At 41.0% G+C, this 21,641-nt stretch overlaps 2 protein-coding genes across 2 annotated transcripts in view; both read left to right on the top strand.

Moving 5' to 3' along the window:
* The window catches only part of LIN28A (lin-28 RNA binding posttranscriptional regulator A), a 32,209-nt gene extending 21,284 nt beyond the window's left edge, over positions 1-10,925 (top strand). Inside the window, exons 3-4 of the mRNA XM_026702844.2 lie at positions 7,125-7,309; positions 10,552-10,925. Coding sequence (XP_026558629.1) covers positions 7,125-7,309; positions 10,552-10,765 — 399 coding nt within the window. The 3' untranslated portion in view covers positions 10,766-10,925. The remainder of the gene's footprint in view (positions 1-7,124; positions 7,310-10,551) is intronic.
* Positions 10,926-16,002: 5,077 nt separating this feature from the next.
* CRYBG2 (crystallin beta-gamma domain containing 2) overlaps positions 16,003-21,641 on the top strand; it is a 75,023-nt gene continuing 69,384 nt past the window's right edge. Inside the window, exon 1 of the mRNA XM_026702555.2 lies at positions 16,003-16,352. Coding sequence (XP_026558340.2) covers positions 16,123-16,352 — 230 coding nt within the window. The 5' untranslated portion in view covers positions 16,003-16,122. The remainder of the gene's footprint in view (positions 16,353-21,641) is intronic.

Raw genomic sequence — 21,641 nt, 5'->3', positions numbered from 1 at the left:
TTTAGCATACCAGATAGAACAAATTAGATAATAAATAGGGAGTCGAATTTAAATGTGATTACACTTAGGCATCAAAAATATCCATTTGAGAGCCTGTTTTTCTGGTTTGTTCCTGCATAGTTCATAGCCCTTTCAGATGTGTTGCATCTGCAGTTCCTGGAATTCTTAAGCAGCTTTCAAAATATTGAGAATTCAGAGAGTGACTATATTAGCTGTGTGCCACTATAATGGAGACCTCCTCCCTTCTAGATGAATGAGATTCCAGGTGTGGTGAAGCAGCTGTGGCATGAATGATCTGTTCCACTGGATTTGAAAATCATTTAATTGAATCTTGTTGCTTGGCATCAAAGAGGGATTGTGCGGTGCCACAAGCATCAAGGGATAGAATTGTCGATCTTTACCGAGATTATGAATATTCAAGTTTTTAAATTGTTGAAGCTTTATCTAGTTCATGTTTAGACTCACATGTTTTTTATATATAGAGAGAGTCTTGCCTAAATAAACTGATTAGCTGATGCACCGAGGTCAGTGGCCTGATAATTATTTCAAAAGTGTGCGTCACAGGGTTTGCTCCTTTCTTTTGCAGCGTGTAAATAACCCCCAAATCTACCATTTTCAAGTTAGAGCAAAACACTTCAAATTTGTAAGACTTGTGGACTTCAGCACCCGGAATTCCGCAGCCAACCATGAAGGAATTGAAGTCCACAGGTCTTACAGTTGCCAAATTTGGTGACCCCTGAGTTCGAGCAAAGTGGAAGGCTCAGAAACTACACATGGCTAGGGCTTTTTGCACCCACACCCCCACACTCCAGGGCAGTAACAAATTGTAGTGGTTATAATCCTAGAAAATGAAGTGAAATAAAATTAATGCACTTTTTTGCTTTGTCTCTTTGAAGGCTGTACTGCACACCAAATAATTGACAGGACCAAGGCAAACAGAATGGGCTAGGATAAAATCTAAACTAAATCCAGTTTAATTGAGTTTGCATTACAATTAATATGATTACTCCTCCTCTACTATATTAGCATGTTTATCCAGCCAGGTCATTTAAAAATCTAATAAGTCCGGTTGTACAACACTGGAAGTTTGATTATTGTTGACTTTGGGGCTGACATTCTGATATGAAGGGTTTGTTTAATGAATGGTGCATGATATGGTTGAAATGCAGAAGGTGAGTATGTTATGTAATTCACATATTTCTCCTCTTTCCTCCACTCATACAATCTGCTTCATTAAAAGTTACAACTTGATGGGAAATTGCAGAGGGGGCATGACAGCAGTTTGGAAATTATTTCTTTATCAAATTTCAAAACCACTTAAAGAGGGACTCTGGGCAGTGAACAGATTATGTCCATCGCAGTTGAGGGCATCCATTTGGGAAATGCCAAACTGGTGTAGTTCAGGTAGTGTAGTGTATTGTGCTGCTTTTCGGTATTCTTAAATATGGTGTTGCTTACCCTTGAGCCCCAGGGAAGTGCCATCATCTGACCTGGGTTACTGAACAACTCGTGAATGAGGGGTTTGCTCCATTCATTAAAGGAAAAAAAAAGAATGAAAGACAAGAGGAAAGAAAAGGCTTGCTCTTCTCTGTTGTGTGCAGCAGATGGCCTGTATACACCCAGAAGGGACAGCCTGAACCGGCTTGAAAATGACTCAGGCCAGAGCAGCATGGATAGATTATTAATTCTGCCATTCTACTCCCTCCCCTCCCAAAAGGATTAGGGATATACATAGAGCTCATTTTAATAGTATGTGTGTGTTTGAGAGTATAAATTGCCCTGCTGGTAGGAGATAATGATTATGAGTTTATGGCAGCTAAACCAGTGGAAACTTGCAATGAATGAAACAACCAAAATTAAGTATAGTGGCATCAAATTTTGGGAATGATAATCCCTTTCACTGGGATTTTGACCTGTACTTGTGAACTGACTTCGGGGTATTATATATAAATTTGTGGGAAATGAAGCATTTAATTCTAGCTCTGAAGTTGTTTCTCATTCTCAGCACTGTTTTTAAAATTAGGAGCAAGTGCTTTGTTTCTTGCACTTTTGAACGCTGTCAAATTTTACGTTCAGAAGTCACAACTGGCTAAATTCTTCCAAGATACTAAATCATAAATTATGATTTACAGGATACAGTAATTGCGTTTGTATAATAGGCCAAGTCAAAACAAGTCATATCATGTTGTTGCGCAGTTCTTCTAGTAAAAATGTATAAGATGTGCTGGGGTGTTTGTTTGTTTGATTGATTGATTTTTGTTTTTGTTTTTTTAAGAAAAACTTTAAAAAATAGCTTTTCCACCAGACCCTGGACCGTAGTGATTTGTGAATTTGCACAAGATATTTTAATTTTTGTTTATTTCCCTGACATAGTGTGTGTCTCTGTGTTATTTTTATTTGTTTGTTTCTTTATTATTTAGTACAGTTCAGGGATGGACAACATTGGCAACTTTTAAGATATGTAGACTTCAACTCCCAGAATTGCCCAGCCAGCACACATCTTGAAGTTACCAAGGTTGGACACCCCTGTTTTAGTAGAACTGTTGAAGATGCAAATCTCTTGGCTTAATTCAACTTTCTGCAAAAAATGACCCTGGGTTAAAACACAGCCCTGAGAGCAGAAGGTTTTCAAACTGTGGATTATCTACTTCTTTTAAAACAAGAGCTGGACTTAAATATGGATTTGGGGCATGCCAAGCATATGGTTTCTATTAAACTATGTGCTTAGCTCCCTGGGGTAAGGTGTGATCTGGAATAATGTAAGATAATTTGCATAACTGGCCTAAGGTGCTATACTTAATATTGGGGAGGAAACAACCGCAGTTTTAGTGGGGGGTTATATAATGGTTATGTTATGTGCTATATATAGGGATCTCCCCTACCTTTTTACAGAGAGTTGGTTATATGTATGGCGGGTACTCTACATGGAAGTTACTTTATTATTTTTTATTACTTTATCAATTTGTTAACTGATACAAGTCAACTTAAGTTGAAGTTAGATTATTTTTGTTTTGCTTGTCGATTCTTACTGAGAGGATGTATTATCTGACGTGCTCTCAATTCCAGGAAAAAAATCATTTTTCATCTTGTCATTTGTTGTTACTATACATTGGTTATTATTTCTACCTAAGAAATGTTGGAAAAGATATAGCAGCTATTTTATTTTTTATTTATTTTGCAAATGTACATAACTACTTAAAGGTAAAGATGAAGGTTCCCCTCACACATACATGCTAGTTGTTTCCGGATCTAGGGAGCGGTACTCATCTCAGTTACAAAGTCGAAGAGCCAGCACTGTCCGAAGACGTCTCTGTGGTCACCAAGGCACACGGAACGCTGTTACCTTCCCACCAAAGGTGGTTCCTATTTTTCTACTTGCATTTTTTAAACATGCTTTCAAGCTTCTAGGATGCCAGAAGCTGGGACAAGGAACGGGAACTCATTCTGTTATGTGGCGCTAGAGATTCAAACCACCAAACTGCCGAGCTTTCTGATCGACAAGCTCAGTGTCTTAGCCACTGAGCCACCGCGACCCTAGATATAACTGCTTATCTACATATACATATCTTATGTTTTCGCGGGTATTTATATGTATGGTATTAAGCTTTGTTCGGGTATTTCCAGGTATGTATATATAAAACTGCTTATCTGCTAATAAAACTCTGGGCAATGAACAACACCCCCCCCCCCAAAAAAAAACCATAACACATTATATCAATGATCAAATTTGTATGAGAAACTAGCTCTTGATTTATCATTTCACTTTCATACTTGACCAGCACAAAAATACACATAAATAAATATTTATTTCTGAAAGTTGAGAAAAGTTGGTTGTGGAATTTAGAAATGAAACAAGCGGTTTAGGGAAAAGCTTCCCAAAATGGGTGAGGTGAGGGAAGAAGACCTCAGAGGGGTCTTCTCAGAGTTCCTGGGACTATAGAACAATAATTGATCTATTCTTATAGCTGAGAATGAATTAGGAGGAGTGTTAGGAGATGGTCTTTAGAGACCTGATCTGTGGTTCAAACAAATAAGGGGGTTCAAAGGAGGCTTCCAATCAAGCTGATTAAGTTTTAATTGGTTAGAGTCTGTGGACATCCATACAGCTTCTGATTGTTTCGGGTGCTGCAGATGTGTTTTTACATCGAATCAGAATTACTCCTGAGTAATTACCATAAGGCTAAGAGGATGACCTTATTGACTGTTTTTAATAAAATCTGAATAAGGATGCCATGCAGCACTTTTGAAAGAAAAAAAAAGTGTTCCCAGAAGCACAGGGACATCTAGGTAGCATTGGTCTGCAACTCTTGGACATCAAATATTTTTCCAGGATTATATTGAAGCAGCAAAGGGAAAAATGCAGCATAGAACATAGACTGGAAAGGCCCTCAGGAGTCATCTAGTCCAACCCCCCTGCTCAATACAGGAGATTTTATACCATCCCGATCAAACGGTTGTACAGTCTTATTCTTGAAAGCCTCCAGTGAAGATGGAATATACACAACTTTGGGGAGGCAAGCTGTTGCATTGATTAATTGTTCTCACTGTCTGGAAAATTCTCCTTAGTTCTAGGTTGGATCTCCTAAACAAGCTTCCACCCATTACTTTTTGTCCATCTGTTGCTTTGGAACAGGGTTCCCCAGCCTCCATTTTGTGGCCTAATATCGGGCGACATCCCATTCGGAACCGGAGCATGGAAGTGGTGGCCAAGCATGTGTGTGCAAATCTCCACTGGTGAATGCTGTGTGCACATGCGCAAAAGCATTTCCTCTTCCCCTCCACCTCCGCCAGGCCGTTGGGGCCGTTGGAAAGGTTGGGGACCGCTGCCTTTGCAGAATAAGTCAACCTCCTCTTCTGGAACAGCCTCTCATTTATTGGAAGACAGCCATCATGTCACCTCTAATCCTTCCTTTGAATAGGCGAGGTCCCTTAACTGTTCCTCGTATAATTTATCCTCCAGACCAAATTATCTTTGTTGTTCTCTGCACACTTTCTAGGGTCTCAGTATCTTTTCTGTATTTATTATTGGAGGTCAGAACTGAATGCAGTATTCCCAATGTGGCCTCACCATGAAGTATAAAGCGGTATTATCATTTCTCATGATTTTGGTACTATCCCTCTGTCGAGGCAGCCCAGGATTGCATTGGCTTTTTGGGCAGCTGCAGCACACTACTGGCTCAGACTTAAGTGGTAGAAACCTAGATCTATCGCAGTTACTACTGTTGATCCAGGTATCTCCTGTTCTATACTTATGCATTTGGTTTTTCTTCCCTACATGCTGTTCCTTACTTTTTTCACCACTGAATTGCATCTTGTTGGATAGGGCCCTATGTACTCAACTTCTGTCAAGACCCTTCTGAATCCTGAGTATCAAGTGTTGGCTGCTTGAAGGAGTTGCTGATAGTTCTTCATGGGCACCCCCTTGTGTTTCAAAGCCTTTTTGTGCCTTGAATCTAAAGCTGATAACCTAGGGGGGCTTTGAGGGGAATATAAAGGTGGGGGGGAGATAAGGATCACAGTGGGGAGGTGATGACAGAAATTGACCAAATAGTACAAGGACTACTGTGGGTTTCCTTTGGAGACTGGGGTCAAATCAGTGGGGTAGACAGATCTCCAGGGATTATAATCTTCAAGGATTATAAATTTCCCACCTTCCATGAAAAATGAAAATATTTTAATTGCAGTCCTATAAGTAATTCTGTGCGGTTGAGCTCCATTGAGTTCCTTTCCAGTGTTGATCAAACTGTTCCTAGAATATTGCATTCAGCTTGAGGCACCACTATTTAGGGAAGACACTGACAAAGTGGAACATGTCTAGAGAAGAACAGCCAAGCTGATAAGGGGTCCTGGAAGGGAGAACTTCAGAGGAATGGTGAGAGGTGTTGGGTATGTTTAGCCAGGAGAAGGGAAGACTGCAGGAAGTTTAGACGGTGTCTCTGAATATCTGAAAAGCTGTTATGTAGACGATAGGGGATAATTTCTGAAGAGTTGATGCAGAAACACAACAAATAATGTGTTTAAATTAAAATAGACTTTGGCTGGATGTCAGGAACAATTGCTTATAATACAAGTGTTCAGCAATGGATTCTTTCAGTGATGATATCTTTTTCACTGGAGCTGTTTAATCAGAGGCTGTTTAGCCCTCTGTTATTGGATCTGTAGTGGATTCTTCCATTTTAAAGAAGTTGGGCTGAATCACTGTTTCTCAGCCTTAAAACTTGAAGATGTGTGGATATTAATTCCCAGAATTCCCCAGGCAGCCATCTGGTAGAGAGGAATTCTAGGAACTGAAATCGAATATCTTCAAATTGCTGAAATGTTGGGTTAGAGATAATCTTGGTGCCTTCCATCCTTTCGATTATATTATTTAATAACCTATAATGCAATGGCTTTTCATAGGCATGTACTAGGTTGGGCTTGACCCCTGAACACAGGTATAAGGATGCATTTGTAACATGGGGAGAAATTTCTGAATTGATGTTATTGTATTTTGAGAAAGGTAAGTTTTGCTTCATAACAGTGTCACGGAGTAGAGTTTTCTTGGTCTGATTCAGTTTGCTGTCAGATAATGTTTCGAAATAGAACATGAAAATTCAGAAGAAATTCAATGAGGGGTATACATAGTTACATAGTTCTCATAGTTGGTTGTGTACACTGATATTAGAAGACTTGTTTTGAGGGTTGTGTTACTGGTCTTTCAGAGTTCTGTGTTGTTCCCTACCTTTTCAACTAGCTCAAAATAGCCCTTGGAGTATTCTGAGTTCAGAATTAAACATTGTGTAATCAGATATATTAATCAAAATACATCAATAAATAACACAATGAATATGAAAATACATGAAAATAGTTCAGCGTGCCAACTGTGTTTCTTTCTGGGCAGAGAAAGCTTTGTAACTTGTATTTTATGCCCGGTCCATGACCAATGGAGTGACCTTTGCAAGTGGTTCAAATCTTCAGTTACTTAAATCAAACATCCATTGCAAGTTTGTGGGTGAATATGCGTATTACATTCAGTGAAAATGCACGATTGATTTTACCTGAACGTTCTCTGCTTTGCTTGTCAGTATTTTATAATTTCCTTTTCATTGCTAAACTGCTCTTCCCGCTCTTTTCCTGGACTCCAGAGCAAGCTCCACATGGAAGGTTTCCGCAGCTTGAAAGAAGGAGAAGCAGTTGAGTTCACTTTCAAGAAATCCTCTAAAGGTTTGGAGTCCATCCGAGTCACTGGCCCTGGAGGAGTTTTCTGCATTGGCAGCGAAAGGAGACCAAAGGGAAAAAACCTTCAGAAACGCAGGTCGAAAGGAGATAGGTAAGGCTTAGTTTAGGGACTTGTTCAGTGAGTCCGGAAACCTCTTGACTTAAACAACGAAGTTTCAAAGCTTGGAAAAGCAAGGGATATTCTGTGTATTGGATGTATAGAAATCAGTTTTGTGAGAGTGGTTTTTTTTTTTTTTTTGGACTGGAAAAAGAAACAACAATCATTTAAATTAAGTTTGAATTAAGTTCCACATAACCTTAAAAGATGTATGTTTTTTTCTTTCTTTCTAGCAGTTTGGCATATTATGCAAATCCAGGCATTCTTTATTTATTTCATTTTTTGATTCTGTCTCACCCATATAGTACTCAAGATAGCTAATAACAATAAAACCTTGCTTGGCTTTCTAAAGTTTCCAATAATGTTCATTTTTCACCATCACTGCGAGAGCTAGAAATTTGTTTAATGCTAGTAGGAAGAAATATTGACATCTGACATTCTCACCAAGATAATGAGAACAATAAGATAATGAGCCAGTTGGATCTAGTGGTTAAGGTCCTGGTTCCTCCTTAACCATGAAAGCTGACTGGGTGATCTCGGGTCAGTTGTTCTCTCTCAGTCCAGCTCACCTCACATGATCGTTGTGAGGAAAATAATAAAGAATCATTAGGTATGCTCATTGTGATCTTGGGTTATTATGAAAATAAAGGTGGTATAAAAATCAAATAAATGAGCAATTTCAGTTGCCCGATGTCTTCTGGCATGATGGGAATGGCAAATAGGCATGTAGGCACACCAGTGCAGGCCTGGGAGAAGAGATGTTTGTAATGATAGAAAATACTTGTAGCTTGAGTTTTAGATTTTGGTCATGGTTTGCTTTCCAAGTTTGCTTTAATTTACTTTCTGAAGGTTTTGTTTCCAGACAAGGTAACATCAGCAGCAGGATTTTCTTGTCCTATTCTCTTTAGCGTATAAATGTCTTGTGTGCTACTGTGGTCAGTTGGCTGTGTGATTGGTTGTTCTCTTGGAGATATATTTAAATTCTGAGCAGCTGATTGGTTCTCTTGTTGATTGGTCATTTGAATGGTCTGGTTTCTTAGAGATGTCTTGTTTTAAAGGAGTAGCAGACGGTGCTCTGGATGTTTTGCCCTGCCCTCTGGAACCCTTTTCACTTTCAGATCCAGCATGCTAGCAATAGACTTATATCCCATTTCATAATGCTTTACAGCCCTCTCTAAGCAGTTTACAAAGTCAGCATTTTGCCCTCAACAATCTGTGTTCTCATTTTACTGACCTCGGAAGGATGGAAAGCTGAGTCAACCTTGAGCAATCCAGAATACTGCATTCTAACCACTGCACCACTATGGCTCTAACATATGCGGCTATGCCTACACAAAGATCATCACCTTGTTTTAATTAGCTGCCTTAATTCAGCTTCACCCAATCTAGTGCGCTCTGGAGGTGTTTGACTATATGTTCCATCATTCCCAGCCAGTTTTACCCTCCTTTGGTGGAGGCTGGGCCAGCAGTTGTCTCCTTCTTCCACATAAGTTGCTTCCTTTTGGCTTTTTAAGTGAATGGCAGATGCAGATTCCTAGGGCAACAAAGGAAGAGGTCAGAGTTCACACACACACATAACACACACACATACAAATCAGCTGAATAGAAATAGACCAACCCGTCAGCATTCATGTGCTTGCAGGATGGGCTGCGTGAACAGCAGCTCATCCCTTGGGCAACCTAGGAAGAGAGAGAACATCAGGGAGCCTTTCCACAGCAATACATGGAAAAATATATATCTGATAATACTTGTCCCCAGCCACGGGCCCTCCAGTTGTTCTAAAGATCATAGTGGCTGCGGGAGTTGCATTCTTAACACATCTGGAAAACACCGGATTATCTTACATTGGCTGGTTAACTGTTAACCGGCTGTTACAGATCTGGCAATTTGGCATAGCATAACTAAGTGGTTAAATTTAGCCTTTTTGCTAGCAGCTTGCATGAACTCGGCCCACTTGCTCAGGGTTCAAGGTGTGCACAAACCCATGAGATGGGGTGATTTGGTAACTTGATAAGACTTACTGACTGAAACACAAGCCTTTAGACCACACCCTTGGTTGATTCATGGTCGTCTATGCTTCCTGGCTCTCTAATATCTTAAATGGGTACCAGGCTATTTAAGAGAATCCACTTATTCTACTGACATAATACAGTTGGAAGGATGGGTGAATAGAATGGTAGTGCTTTTATTGCTGAATTATAGCCCATTTGCTGAGGAGTGTCCCAACACCAGAAGGCCAACAAAAATCTCTCAGCTGTCTGGTTGTAAAACCAGATATTCTTAACATGTTTTCAAATACATTTTATATATATATGCAGGTCTTGGCTTGTTTGGGTCTTTTCCCGTGTAAGATTGAGAGCATCTTGACAACGTTTCAACAAGGTCCCACTCGCCATCTTCAGGCTGGTGCTTTCGGCTTCGTGCTTGTGCGAGCAAAGCGTGATCGGAGTTGCCGTCTCCCTATATATACCTCATCGAAACATTGCCAGGATGCTCTCAATCTTACACGGGAAAAGACCCGAACACACCAAGACCTCTGTGTGTGTGTGTGTGTGTGTGTGTGTGTGTGTATGGTATTCAGCTTTGAGTATTTTCCCACGTCATTATAGTTGTGCTTTTAAAGTTGTAGCAACGTTTCGGCAGAATCTTATCTGCCACCATCAGGTTTCTGTATAGTGTTTGTCTGTGAGTCAGGCTTTCACAGCCGTTTCTGTTTTAAATATGGTGCTAGCCTACTGCTGTGTTAGAATGGTTTTTTTCTTCATCCTGATTGGTTGGGAGTCTTGGTCTGTGTTTATTGGTCTTGGAGTTTGCTGTGTTCTGCTTGATTGGTGTTTCTAATATCTTCTGTCTGTTTTGTAGTGTTTTTTTGTCTTGATTGGCTGGCAACATTGTGTTTCCTGTATTGGAGGCATTTAGTACGGCTTGGCTTTGAGTAAACGGACGGATATCATTTATCATTTATATTATTTATTATTTATCATTGAGGGAGAGAGAGAGAGTGCACGCGCACACGCTATGAGGTTTCCTGGTATGGCCCTGGCTCAGTAATTACATTGGTTTCGTTTAGGTTTTATTTATATCAGCCAAAATCATTAGGGCTCTGCTAGGTTTAACACTGGATGATATAATTCTCCTTTGTTTTGGCTAGTTTGTGGTAATACAGACAGCTACAGCTTTCCTGGAATAACCTTCCTGATTTCCCCTCCCATCTTGATTTCCTCTTTTTCCCCAGATGCTACAACTGTGGTGGCCTGGATCATCATGCCAAAGAATGCAAGCTCCCTCCACAGCCTAAGAAATGCCACTTCTGCCAAAGCATCACTCACATGGTGGCCAACTGCCCAGTCAAAACGCAGCAATCACCCAGTTCTCAGGGAAAGCCCCCGTACTTCCGAGAGGAGGAAGAAATGCACAGCTCACCCTTTCTTCCTGAAACCAGGGAATGATCTCTGGAAATCTGCCCAGTTGACCGGCTTCAGGGTATCAAGTCAGCCAAAATGGGAGCAGAGACCAGCATTGGCTCCAAGCTATGGGTGAACAAGCACTGGGCAGGAGAGCAGCAACTTTTATCTTTAGCAAAGGCAAAAAACTTGAGTGGAAGGGGGAACCCTTTTTCTCCTTTTAGTGGGTGTGGAATCTGAGGAATCCCTTTCTTAAGCAATCTTCAATTTTGTGAAATTGGAAGAAAAAGCCAAAGGTACCTTCATGACTTGGCTTTCTTCACCAACCCAAGTGAAGAACAAGAAAATGCAAAAACAAAAAAGTTACGGATCTCAGGATGTGTTTGTACTTGAGTTAAGTGTGTCTGTGTTTGTGTGTGTGTGTGTATGTCATTTTCACACATTGACAAGATCATTGGAATACAAATAAAATAACTGGCAGGGTCCCTGCTCTAAGACAATCTGAGGCTCAAGGAAGGGTCTTTAGGGACACAGACTCCCCAAACTGCCTACTCCATGCTCCCTTAACCGAAAATAACGGAATCCCCCCTCCATTTCCCTATCTGAACTGGGATTTTTGTTGTTGTTAGGAAAAAGTAGGAACCACAAACAGTAGATGTTTATGGGACCTGAAGGAGCATTGGCAGGCTCAGGAGTCTGATTTCTGCCAAAACAAACCTGGAGGATTAGATCTGTTTATCTACTGTGCCATGCAGTGGTATAGCCATGCTTCTTCCTGCATGTGCTTGTTTGGCTAATTCAGATGTTACACACACACACACACACACTCTCACACACACACACAACAAATACCCAGACAACAGACATATAAATTTGAATTTGACATACATCTGATACTGCTGTGCATGCAACCTTATATATTTTTCATTCACTAAATGAGGACAAGGGTTCTAAGTTTAAATATGTGTTTACTTTGGCAACCCCAGTCATCAGATAAAAACTGCTGCTCCATTGCCCAGCTTAATTTCTGTAGCTCTGCCTTTAATTTATTTTGTTCCCGCGGACAGCTGGACTTGCCGTGTGAAAAGCGGGAGGGGGTGGGTGGACCTCTCTGCTCTGAAGCCGTGATGTGAAAAATCTGCACTATGATGTGCGTGAATGACGTATCTTTGGGTTTGTTTGGGGTTATTTTGCTTTTCCTTGGGGGGAAATGTTCCCTTGTTTTAAAAGTATAAATATTCCGTTTTGTATTTTTGTATATTTTAAACTTTTAAGAGGAAAAAAAGGAAGAAAAAAAAAACCCGACACGATTCTGCAATTTATTCTCAGGTATTTTCACACATCTCAGGGATGGAAGAATCTTGGCAGCTCTGGGGCTGAATGGATCAGCGTTTAACAGCACAAAGAATAAGAAAGCCTCCCTTTTTAAAATGTTTTAGCTCTATCTTACAATTTGTGTGTGAGTGCATTGATGTTTCTAAATGCTGTATTTTAGTAGATTTCTTCTTTTCCCTTTTTTGGATACAAGTGAAGGTAAAAGGATTTGTGGCACAGTTCAGATGAAAGTGCTCCACATAGAGATACTTCTGTGGGGCTTCCCTCCTTCCCCCCGCAAAGTTGCATAAGCTAAAAGTTTCTCCAAGGACTGGCTTGGACCAGCAAGCCAAAGGGAAGGATATCCCACAACTGTGCACAATATTGGTGATGCAATTTGTATCCCAGGATAGTTTTGGTGCCTGAAGGATCTCCTCCTCTGTTCTATCTATCCTTTAGCCTTTTGGTTCATTGACCATTTCTGCATCACATCTCAAGCAGAATTTCTTGGTCATGCATTTTAGAGTCCAGACCCATATTATCCTTTACCTGTCAGTTTCGTGTAATGTTCAGGCATTACGGAGAATCTGTAACTTGGTCAGAAAACCTTGATGCCTCTTGAAAGTAGAGAAATGTACTTGCTGTGTCAGGCATATCAGCAGACACTCCCACTCATCCAGGTCAGGATGTCTTATATTCCAAGCCCCATGAAGTATTTGAGATAGACAAAAAAAAAATCCCTCTCTCCTTTCCATATTTTTGTCAGAAAAAGAAAAGAGAAATTATATTTCATTTGCTACCTTCTCACTCTGCCCCAAACCCACAGATCAAGGATGTCACCTCACTCTGCTGAATGGTAGGACTTGCCTACTGGATTTGATATTTCAAGCAGGAAGGGATCTGCAAAAATGGAGAGTTAGGTTGGTTAGGCAGCAAGTGAAAGCATGTAACACTGCAGATGTTGATAAATCATGGCTGTATTAGCTGTGCTGGCTGGGATGCTGAATTGTAATTTGGAGCACCCAAGTTCCTAGGTTTCTTCTCTGCTCTTCTTAGGAAGTTATGTAGGATCTGCTGTTTGATATCAAAGTAACCAGCTTTCTCGCAGCTGCTAAGGGGTGAATTTAGCATGCAGCACTCTTAAAAACATCTAAGTGGAACAGAGAAAACTAAATGTACTTTGGGGGCTTACAGAACTGAGCAATACAATTCAAGAGATGCTGAACAATGTAAAACTTCCATGTAATTCCTCCTCTGACTCACCCATCACAGAAATAGTGGCAGTGACATGGTGAGAAATATGCAGCTGGTTAATTTTGATACGTTGCTGTGAAGAAACTACCGTATCTACCTCAGGATAATTTTTCATGACAATAGGTGTCAAATACAATAGAACCCATTATGTAAGTTACTTTGCTCTAGATTGGTCAAAGAATGAATGCTTCCCTAGGCTGTGCCCAAAATTTAGATTGTGACACCTTGTAGTTTTGTATCTGCTTTTTATTAAGAAGAAGAAAAAGGATAAGTGACACTGTTCCTCTTTCTAGATGTTTAGTCTGTGTAAATATCTCATGTAAAGTTGTCTGATTTCTTCCCAATTTCTTCTTGGATTATTGTTTACAAATTTAAGAAAAATAGCCAAAGCAGGGGGTGGTATTTGCACCAGAGATATGGGGGTAGGATTCCCTCTTTGTACTTTATTGTAATTTGCCAAGTGAGAGCTGGTGAAGTCCCCTCTCCCCATCTCTCTTGTAACTGAGATCATTGGATTTCTGTATAACGGTGATTTATCTGTAAGAGCATTGAATGGAAAGGAAAATCATGTTTTGGATCTCATTGTAGTGAGGTTGGGTAGCATCAGCAGTAGCTTTTCATTGCTCTGTTTTCAAAAATGGGAAGGTGTGAGATTTTGGACATTGAAAGAAATGTCTTAAAAGTCCTTTGGCTTGGTCTTACAAATAAATTGCTGTCTGGCACAAGGAATGAGACTACAGTTTGGAAAGTGGTGGACACTATGCATAAAGAGTAAATGGTGTGAATGGCAGGCAGGGTAAAGCCATGTCCGCACTCAGGGTCATTGTGGTGTGGGGGAATTTGAATGTACTGGGGTTTGGGTGGGTGGATGGGTGGGTAACCATTTCTTGCATGGCTCCATGTTTGTGTCCTGCGAGACAAAACGAATGTAACTCCATGTTTACTGCTAGTAACCAAAGCTTGTTTTGTGTTAAACTCTTGAATTTTAATTAAGTGGATAGGTGGGTGGGAGGGAAGGGGTGGCAATAACATGGCAATTGTTGGGTTCTTTTGGGGGGTGGGGGGAATGTCTTGGCTGCAGGACTTTGTCCAAATAAGCAGCTTTCCTGCTGATGTATGTCTTGCAGTGACATTGGAAATCCCCAACACTGCATCTTTCTCTCCCCGTTCCCAGTTTTATACCAGTTATGGAAAATGTTGAAAATAAATAAAGTTGATGGATAACAATGTGCTTTGCATCTCTTCTTTTCAGCAAACAAAATCTTCCTATCTTTCTTCAAGACAGTGGGTCTTGTTTATAAGGCATACTTAAATGGATAAGCTGGGAAGGGAAGCTAAACATCTTGTGTGAATTCCAAAGTTAATTAATTTAGAAAATTTATATATATGCCCAGTCGTCATGTATAGCCCACAACCAATTGCAAAATATGTATTTAAAAACAAAAAAAAAACCCATAAGCATAATTACATCAACCAAGGCATCATAAAAGAATGCAATGTAAAAATTATTAAAGGACTTTTAGTCGCAATCAATCTCCCGATCATTAGGGAATTCAGTGAACTCCTATATTCTCAGTTAACATCTGAGAATATTAACTGACAAAAATCCTTATGGCATTTAAAGGCAGCAAAATATAGAAAGCCTTTCACTTGGCAGCCATCTAAGACTCCTCCTTTGATATGTATAGACTTCCGCTCCCAGAATTCCCCAGCCTTGTAACTTAGGAGATAAACTCCCAGCCTTTGCAGCTCTGAAGGACTTAACAAAATGGCTGCCAGGCTCACCTGAGATTGCTTGATGTTAGCACAGTGATAGCGAACATTTTGGGCTTAGCATGTCAAAAGTTCAGAAAATGCCTAGCTTGACTGCTCCTTCCCCCTCCCTCCCTCCCTCTCCCCCTTTCTCTCTCTCTCACACACACACACTACACTGAACAAAAACAATTGTCTACTCCCCCACCCCAATAAAAATAAAAATCTAGGCCACCCTGAACAGCTGCACTTGGGCTGGCCCTAAAATAGAGGATCTGTTTTGCTCTAAATCCCAGTGTGGGCTGCTGTAAAAGAAAGGAGGATGTCCTTAGCAGAGATAGGCTAGATCGGCTACCGAAATGACATGGGGTGGGGGGGAAACATGGCTTAATTCCAAAGCAAGAAGGCATGCACAAGCAACTCAAGACACCTCCCTAATTTACATGAGTGTAAGGGTGAGGGTGGGGATGAAATTAAAGCACAGTTGAACTTGCAAAATTCTGTTCCTGTAGCTAATAACACTGTAGTAACTTTTGAGCCTTCCTTTGAAGTGGATTTCATAAATCGATCTATGTAATGAAGTGACAGCAGCAAAAAATAGCTTGGTGCATGCAACGATCAGTGAGGCAGTAGAGCCTTTATTTGCTCTAGGTATTCAGCTTCCTCCTGCAACTGTTGTTCCTTGAACCCATAAGTTTTTCCCTTTGATTTTATCAGTATGTAACTGTAAACCCCTTTCCTATTCTCGTTTGCTCCAATTGCACATACTCCTCCTCCCCATTAGAAGATCCCACACTGGCTGTGTTTGAGGAGCATAACATTAGTTTTCTGGTGAGACTTCCAAACAATTCAGCTGCTGGCCAGGGTCCCGGAGTGACAACGCCTGTGAACTGTCAACAGGTGTCACACCTTTGCAACCGGATCTTTTTTCAGCAGCTGGCAAACAGGAACAGAAGGTAAAAGCCAATACTTTGCTGCAGAAGTAAAGCCAGTGAGGTTCACCTTGGCCAACAGGCTGCGATTGCGAAGCATGGCAGCATCGGCTCATTCTTCTTGATGGTTTCTTTCCAAGTGACCTCAGAATGGAGAGCCGGGCACCACTTTTACCCACGTTTGCCTCACTGACTAAGAAGGTGGGCTTCAGGAGACAGCCATCTGGCCTGTGGTCAAGAAGTGAACTCCGCCTCAAAGAACTTCATAACTCAAGAAAGGAGAATAAAAACGATCCCAGTTTGGTGGGAGAAACCATCCATCAGAACAACAGCACGGACAAAGGAAGGAAGGAAGACAGGAAGCAAAAAATCGCTGAAGGGTGAGTGTCCGGTAAAGGCCCAGAAGTGCCTCTGTACACAAAATTCCCTAACCTATCTCCTCTCTGTTGAACTACAAATCTTCCCCACTCAGCATGGTCCAGGGATATGGGAATTATAATTCAACTTCTGAAAGGGGATACAGTTGGTTGGTTTGAGTGTATTCTTTTCCAACATTGCATTTACAAAAGATTTTTAATGATTGAACTGACCCATTTCCTGGAACTGCAGTAGAAAGAGTCCACGAATTACAACAATTTGTTTAGCAATTGAAATTTACAACGGCACATTAAAAATGTGACTTGTGCCTCCTTTTCACACTTATGACCGTTGCAGCATCCCCATGGTTATGTGATCAAAATTGAAACGCTTGGCGATTGACTCATATTTATGACAGCTGCAGTGTCCTGGAGTCATGTTTTGCAACCTTTTAATGAGCAAAGTCAATGGGGCAGGCAGATTCACTTAACAACTGTGGCAAGAAAGGTCATTAAATGGGGCAAAGCCCACTTAACAAATGTCTCACCTAACATAAATTTCGGGCTCAATTGTGGTTGTAAGTCAAGGACTACCTGTTTATATTCCACTACAAGTTTTACATGACATAATAAGTCGCCAACATCTTCCCTTCCCTACCCCACATACATATCTCATGTCTAGCGTGCTATGCAGATGCAGCCTCTAGATTAGGACTGTCAAACTCTTGGCCCGCGGGCCGGATGCATTGGCCACGTTTGGTTTAGTGAAGGAGAAAAAAGTCACTTGACATGTCATATGATACCGCCATGACGATGCGGGTTTGACACCGCTGCTCTAGGTTTTTAACTAATCTTGTTAACTGCAGTATGTTTGTAAACATAACCTGGAAGTTAATAATGGGACTAGCGCATCCTGATATTATTACCGTAATTTGGGGTGAAACAAAGTGAAATGGATTCTTCACATGCAGAAATAGTCCCAAAATAGTTCCGGGCATCCTAGGATAAAATGTATAAACTGTTATTGAAATTTGAAACAAAAGAAAAACAAGTAAATATATGATAAAGTGGGCTGGACATTTTGACTGTAATACTGAAAAGGAATAATGGGAAATTTTACACTATAGTATAACCTTAAACAGAATGTATAAAAATAAACAGGCCCATTTCTGGACTTCCAGAAGGCCCATTTTTCCCCCTCCCAGACCCTCCGCGTGGATCCTGTACTTATCCCATCGAAAATAGGCCGCGTGGAGACTCCTGGGAGGGGAGGGGTGGGCAGAGCCAGCCGATTGGTTGAAATACCAGTTCGGCGAACCAGATGTAACTTTAACACCCGGTTCTCCCGAACCAGTCCAAACCGGTAGAATCTCACACCTGCTGATACAGGAGGAGACATTAAAGAGTGGTTAAACTGAACATTTTGCTGTCTATTTGGTCTCTAGTTTGCAACTCGTATTACTGACTACCCATTCTTAAAAAAAAAACCACTTCATGTCATAAAAGAGTGTTGCATGTTTCAAATAATACATAAACCGAGCACACGTTTTCATACAAGTTTTTGCCTTCTTAATTTTTTCTTAAAAGAACATGGAGGGTTCCAATTCTGTGAAAGTTGCTAATACACACATTGCTACTTTGAAAGGAAACTACAGGCAGTTCTCGATTTACAGCTGTTCATTCAGTGTTCCAAAGACACTGAAAAAAGGTGACTTACAACCAGTACTCGCACTTCCAACCAACACAGCGTCTATATGGTCATGTGATCAAAATTTGGGTGCTTGGCAATCAGTATGTATCAGAGGTGGTATTCAGCAGGTTCTGACCAGTTCTGGAGAACCAGTAGCGGAAATTTTGAGTAGTTCGGAGAACTGGCAAATACCAGCTCTGACTGGACATTTTACAGTATCCTCCTGCCATGCACACTAAGCCACGCCCACAGAACTGGTAGTAAAAAAAAATTGAATCCCACCACTGGTTTGTATTTACAACAATTACAGTGTCCAATGTGACTGCTGTTTGCAACCTTCCCATCTGGCTTCCAGCAAGCAAAGTGAATGGGAGGAGCTTAACAGATTAACAGAGTTGGAAAAGACCTTGTAGGTCATCTAGTCCAACCCCCCCCATCCCTTGCCCAAGCAGGAGACCATACACCATTTCTAACAAATGGCAGTCCAGTCTCTTCTTGAAAGTCTCCATTGACAAAGATCCCACGACTTCCGAGGGCAACTTCTGTTCCATGGGTTGATTGTTCTCACTGTCAGAATGTTTCTCCTTATTTCCAGAGGTTAAATCTCTCCTTGATCAGTTTCCATCCATTATTCCTTGTCTGGCCTTCGGGAGCTTTAGAAAATAGCTTGACCCCTTCCTCTCTGTGGCAGCCCCTCAAATATTGGAAGATGCTATCATGTCTCCCCTGGTCCTTCTCTTCACTAGATTAGCCATGCCCAGTTCCTGCAACCGTTTTTTGTATGTTTTAGCCACCAGTCCCCTAATGACTGAACAACTGCATGATTCACTTAGCAGCTGCAGTGATTCACTTAAGAACCATGGGAAAAAGTCCTAAAATTGGGAACGACTCACTTAACAACAGAAATTCTGCTCTCAATGGTGGTCATAAGTCCAAAACTACTCGTACTGCATTTCAAAGCAATGTGTGCGTTTCTTCTTTGAAAAAGAAAAAGAAAGCTTGCACTTGGAAAAAGTAAATGGGCTCCTTTTAAAAATCTAGTTTTTAATAATTGCCATTATCTTGCTTTTCAATTATGTAACCTCTGGAACATTTTTAGGCATCGATTTATTTTTCCAAACCGATATTCTGGAAAAGTTTCCTTGTTAAACACTTTGAAAAATTCAGCAGGGAACTGAAATTCAGGGGCAAATTCATAGTGGATGAAGGGAAGGGACAAAATACTTCATCCAAGCCCCCCCCCCCGCCCCCTCCACCATTCTGGCTCTAAACAACCCTGATGGTTACTGAATAGCCAAGGGCCTGCGTCTGATGACAAATGTAGATTTGATTCAGAATCCGTGACAAAGTGAATGTCGCCAGCCTGTCTGCAAGAGTTCACCTACCTTTATTGCCCTCATTTGCACTTTGAAAAATGCTAACAATATGCCACTGGCCATGTTGACAGGGCATTATGGGACTTGGAATCCGAGATGCTCAGAGGCTACTGAATTCAGAAAAGTTGGTGTAAGCACTTTTGATTGTTTCAGGAAACAGGCAGCAGCTGAGTCAACGCATGGATCTTAGAGGGATCATCTTTCAGATTCTATTTTGGTTTCTACCCCAAGGCATTTTGGGGGGTGGGGTGGGGGGGTGCTGTTTTACTTCCTCTTTTGCCAATGATCGGTTTTCCCTGCACTTCGCCCGGCTTCTGCAATCGTTTGGAATCCATTCGGTCACCTAACTCCAGTCTGTGAATTTCAGAATTTTCTGCTCAAAATGTATTTCAATTATTTATAAGCCCAGCTTGTCCGTCCTGTTTCAACAGTGGAGGATTCTCATTTGAAACCATAAAGATGAAAGCAATGGGGTGAAAACGAAGAGAGCAAAATAAGCAGGAATTAAATGCACACCCAAGAAACAGCAAATAAAAGCAGCAGAATTAATAGTATGATCTTACATCAGATGTAAAATATATGTGCTGGAATAAGGAAATGTTTCCTCTGCAGGAAATGTCATAAAATGGTGCTACTGCACACAGGTAGTCCTCAACTTATGACCACAATTGAGCCTAAAATTGCTAAGTCAGACATTCGTTAAGTGAGTTCTGTCCCACTTTATAACCTGTGTCACAGTTATTAAGTGAACCACTGCAGATGTTAAGTTGGTACCACGATTATTAAATGAGTCTGGTTTCCTCATTAACTTTTTCTTTCAGAAAGTTGCAAGAAGGGATTACGCCAAGACACTGCAAATGTCATAAGTATGAGTCAATTGCCAAACATCTGAATTTTGATCAGGTGACCACGGAGATGCTGCAAGGATTATAAGTGTGAAAAATGGTCATGTCACTTTTCTCAGGGCTATTGTAACCCTAAATGCATTGTTGTAAGTCAAGGACTACCTGTACTAATGAAAACTACCCCCTACCACGACATTTTGGTGTGGTTGCTAAGATGCTGGACTAGAAAGCAGAAGGCTGAATTCTAGCTTTCCCTTTGGCATAAAAAGCTAGGGTACAGCTAGTTTTCAACTTAAAACCATTTGTTTAGTGACTGAGGTTACAGCGGCACTGAGAAAAGTGACTTATGAACTGTTTTTTATACAACAGTTGCAAAATCCCCATGGTCACGTGATTAAAATTTAGATGCTTGGCAACTGGCATATATGTCTGATTGTTGCAGTATTCCGGGGTCATGTGATTCCCCTTTTTGTAACCACCTGACAAGCAAAGTCAATGGGGAAGCCAGATTCACTTAACAACTGTGTTACTAACTTAACAACTGCAGTGATTCACTTAACAAATGTGGCAAGGAAGGTCATAAAATGGGGAAATAGCAATAGCACTTATATACTGCTTCACAGTACTTTACAGCCCTCTCTAAGCAGTTTAGAGAATCAGCCTATTGCCCCCCAACAACCTGGGTCTTCATTTAACTGATCTAGGAAGGGTGGAAGGCTGAGTCAACCTTGAGCCTGGGGAGATTCGAGCTGCCAAATTGCAGGCAGTCGGCAGAGGTAGCCTGCAGTTCTGCATTCTCAATGTTAGTCATAAGTCAAGGACTATCGGTAATGATTTATGGAAATGTCTTTGGGAGACAGGAGGGAGAGCTACAGATTGGACAACGAGTGTGTAAAAGTGTGTAAAAGATACCTCAATCTCCAGAAGGAGGGAAGGTGTGTGTGATGACCCAGGGTACGATACAAAAGCAACAACAGGTGAAGTCCCTTTAATTCCTTCAACTTGCTTCAAAGGTCCAATTATCATTGACTGGAGAAAAAAATCCTCCACAAACAGTTGTGAAAAGGAAGAACTTCCGTTCAAACTCAAAGTACATATAAATTATAAATAGACAAAACAACACAAACCACACTGAAACAATTAATGAGACAAGGCAGGATAAAGGCTTGAAGACATCCACAGATATCGAAATACACACACTGGGAAGGATGCCAGAACTCAGATGACAGACTACAATTATTTCACGCTTTGTTTCCAGCACTGGCCCCATGCACAGTTTGTCCTTTTAAACAGTCCTCACAGCTTCAGCCCATGAAGGGGATCAGGACCCTTTCCTCCCCTGTAGACCACGCCATTCATGTTTCTCCCTTATCCGCTCATCCCTGGATGCCCTACGATGAAG

Source organism: Pseudonaja textilis, chromosome 10 (assembly GCF_049901715.1).
Source record: "Pseudonaja textilis isolate UNSWEBS1 chromosome 10, rPseTex1.2, whole genome shotgun sequence".
NCBI lineage: Eukaryota > Metazoa > Chordata > Lepidosauria > Squamata > Elapidae > Pseudonaja > Pseudonaja textilis.
The sequence above is the reverse complement of the archived record's forward strand: the minus strand, read 5'-3'. Positions and strand labels throughout refer to the sequence as shown.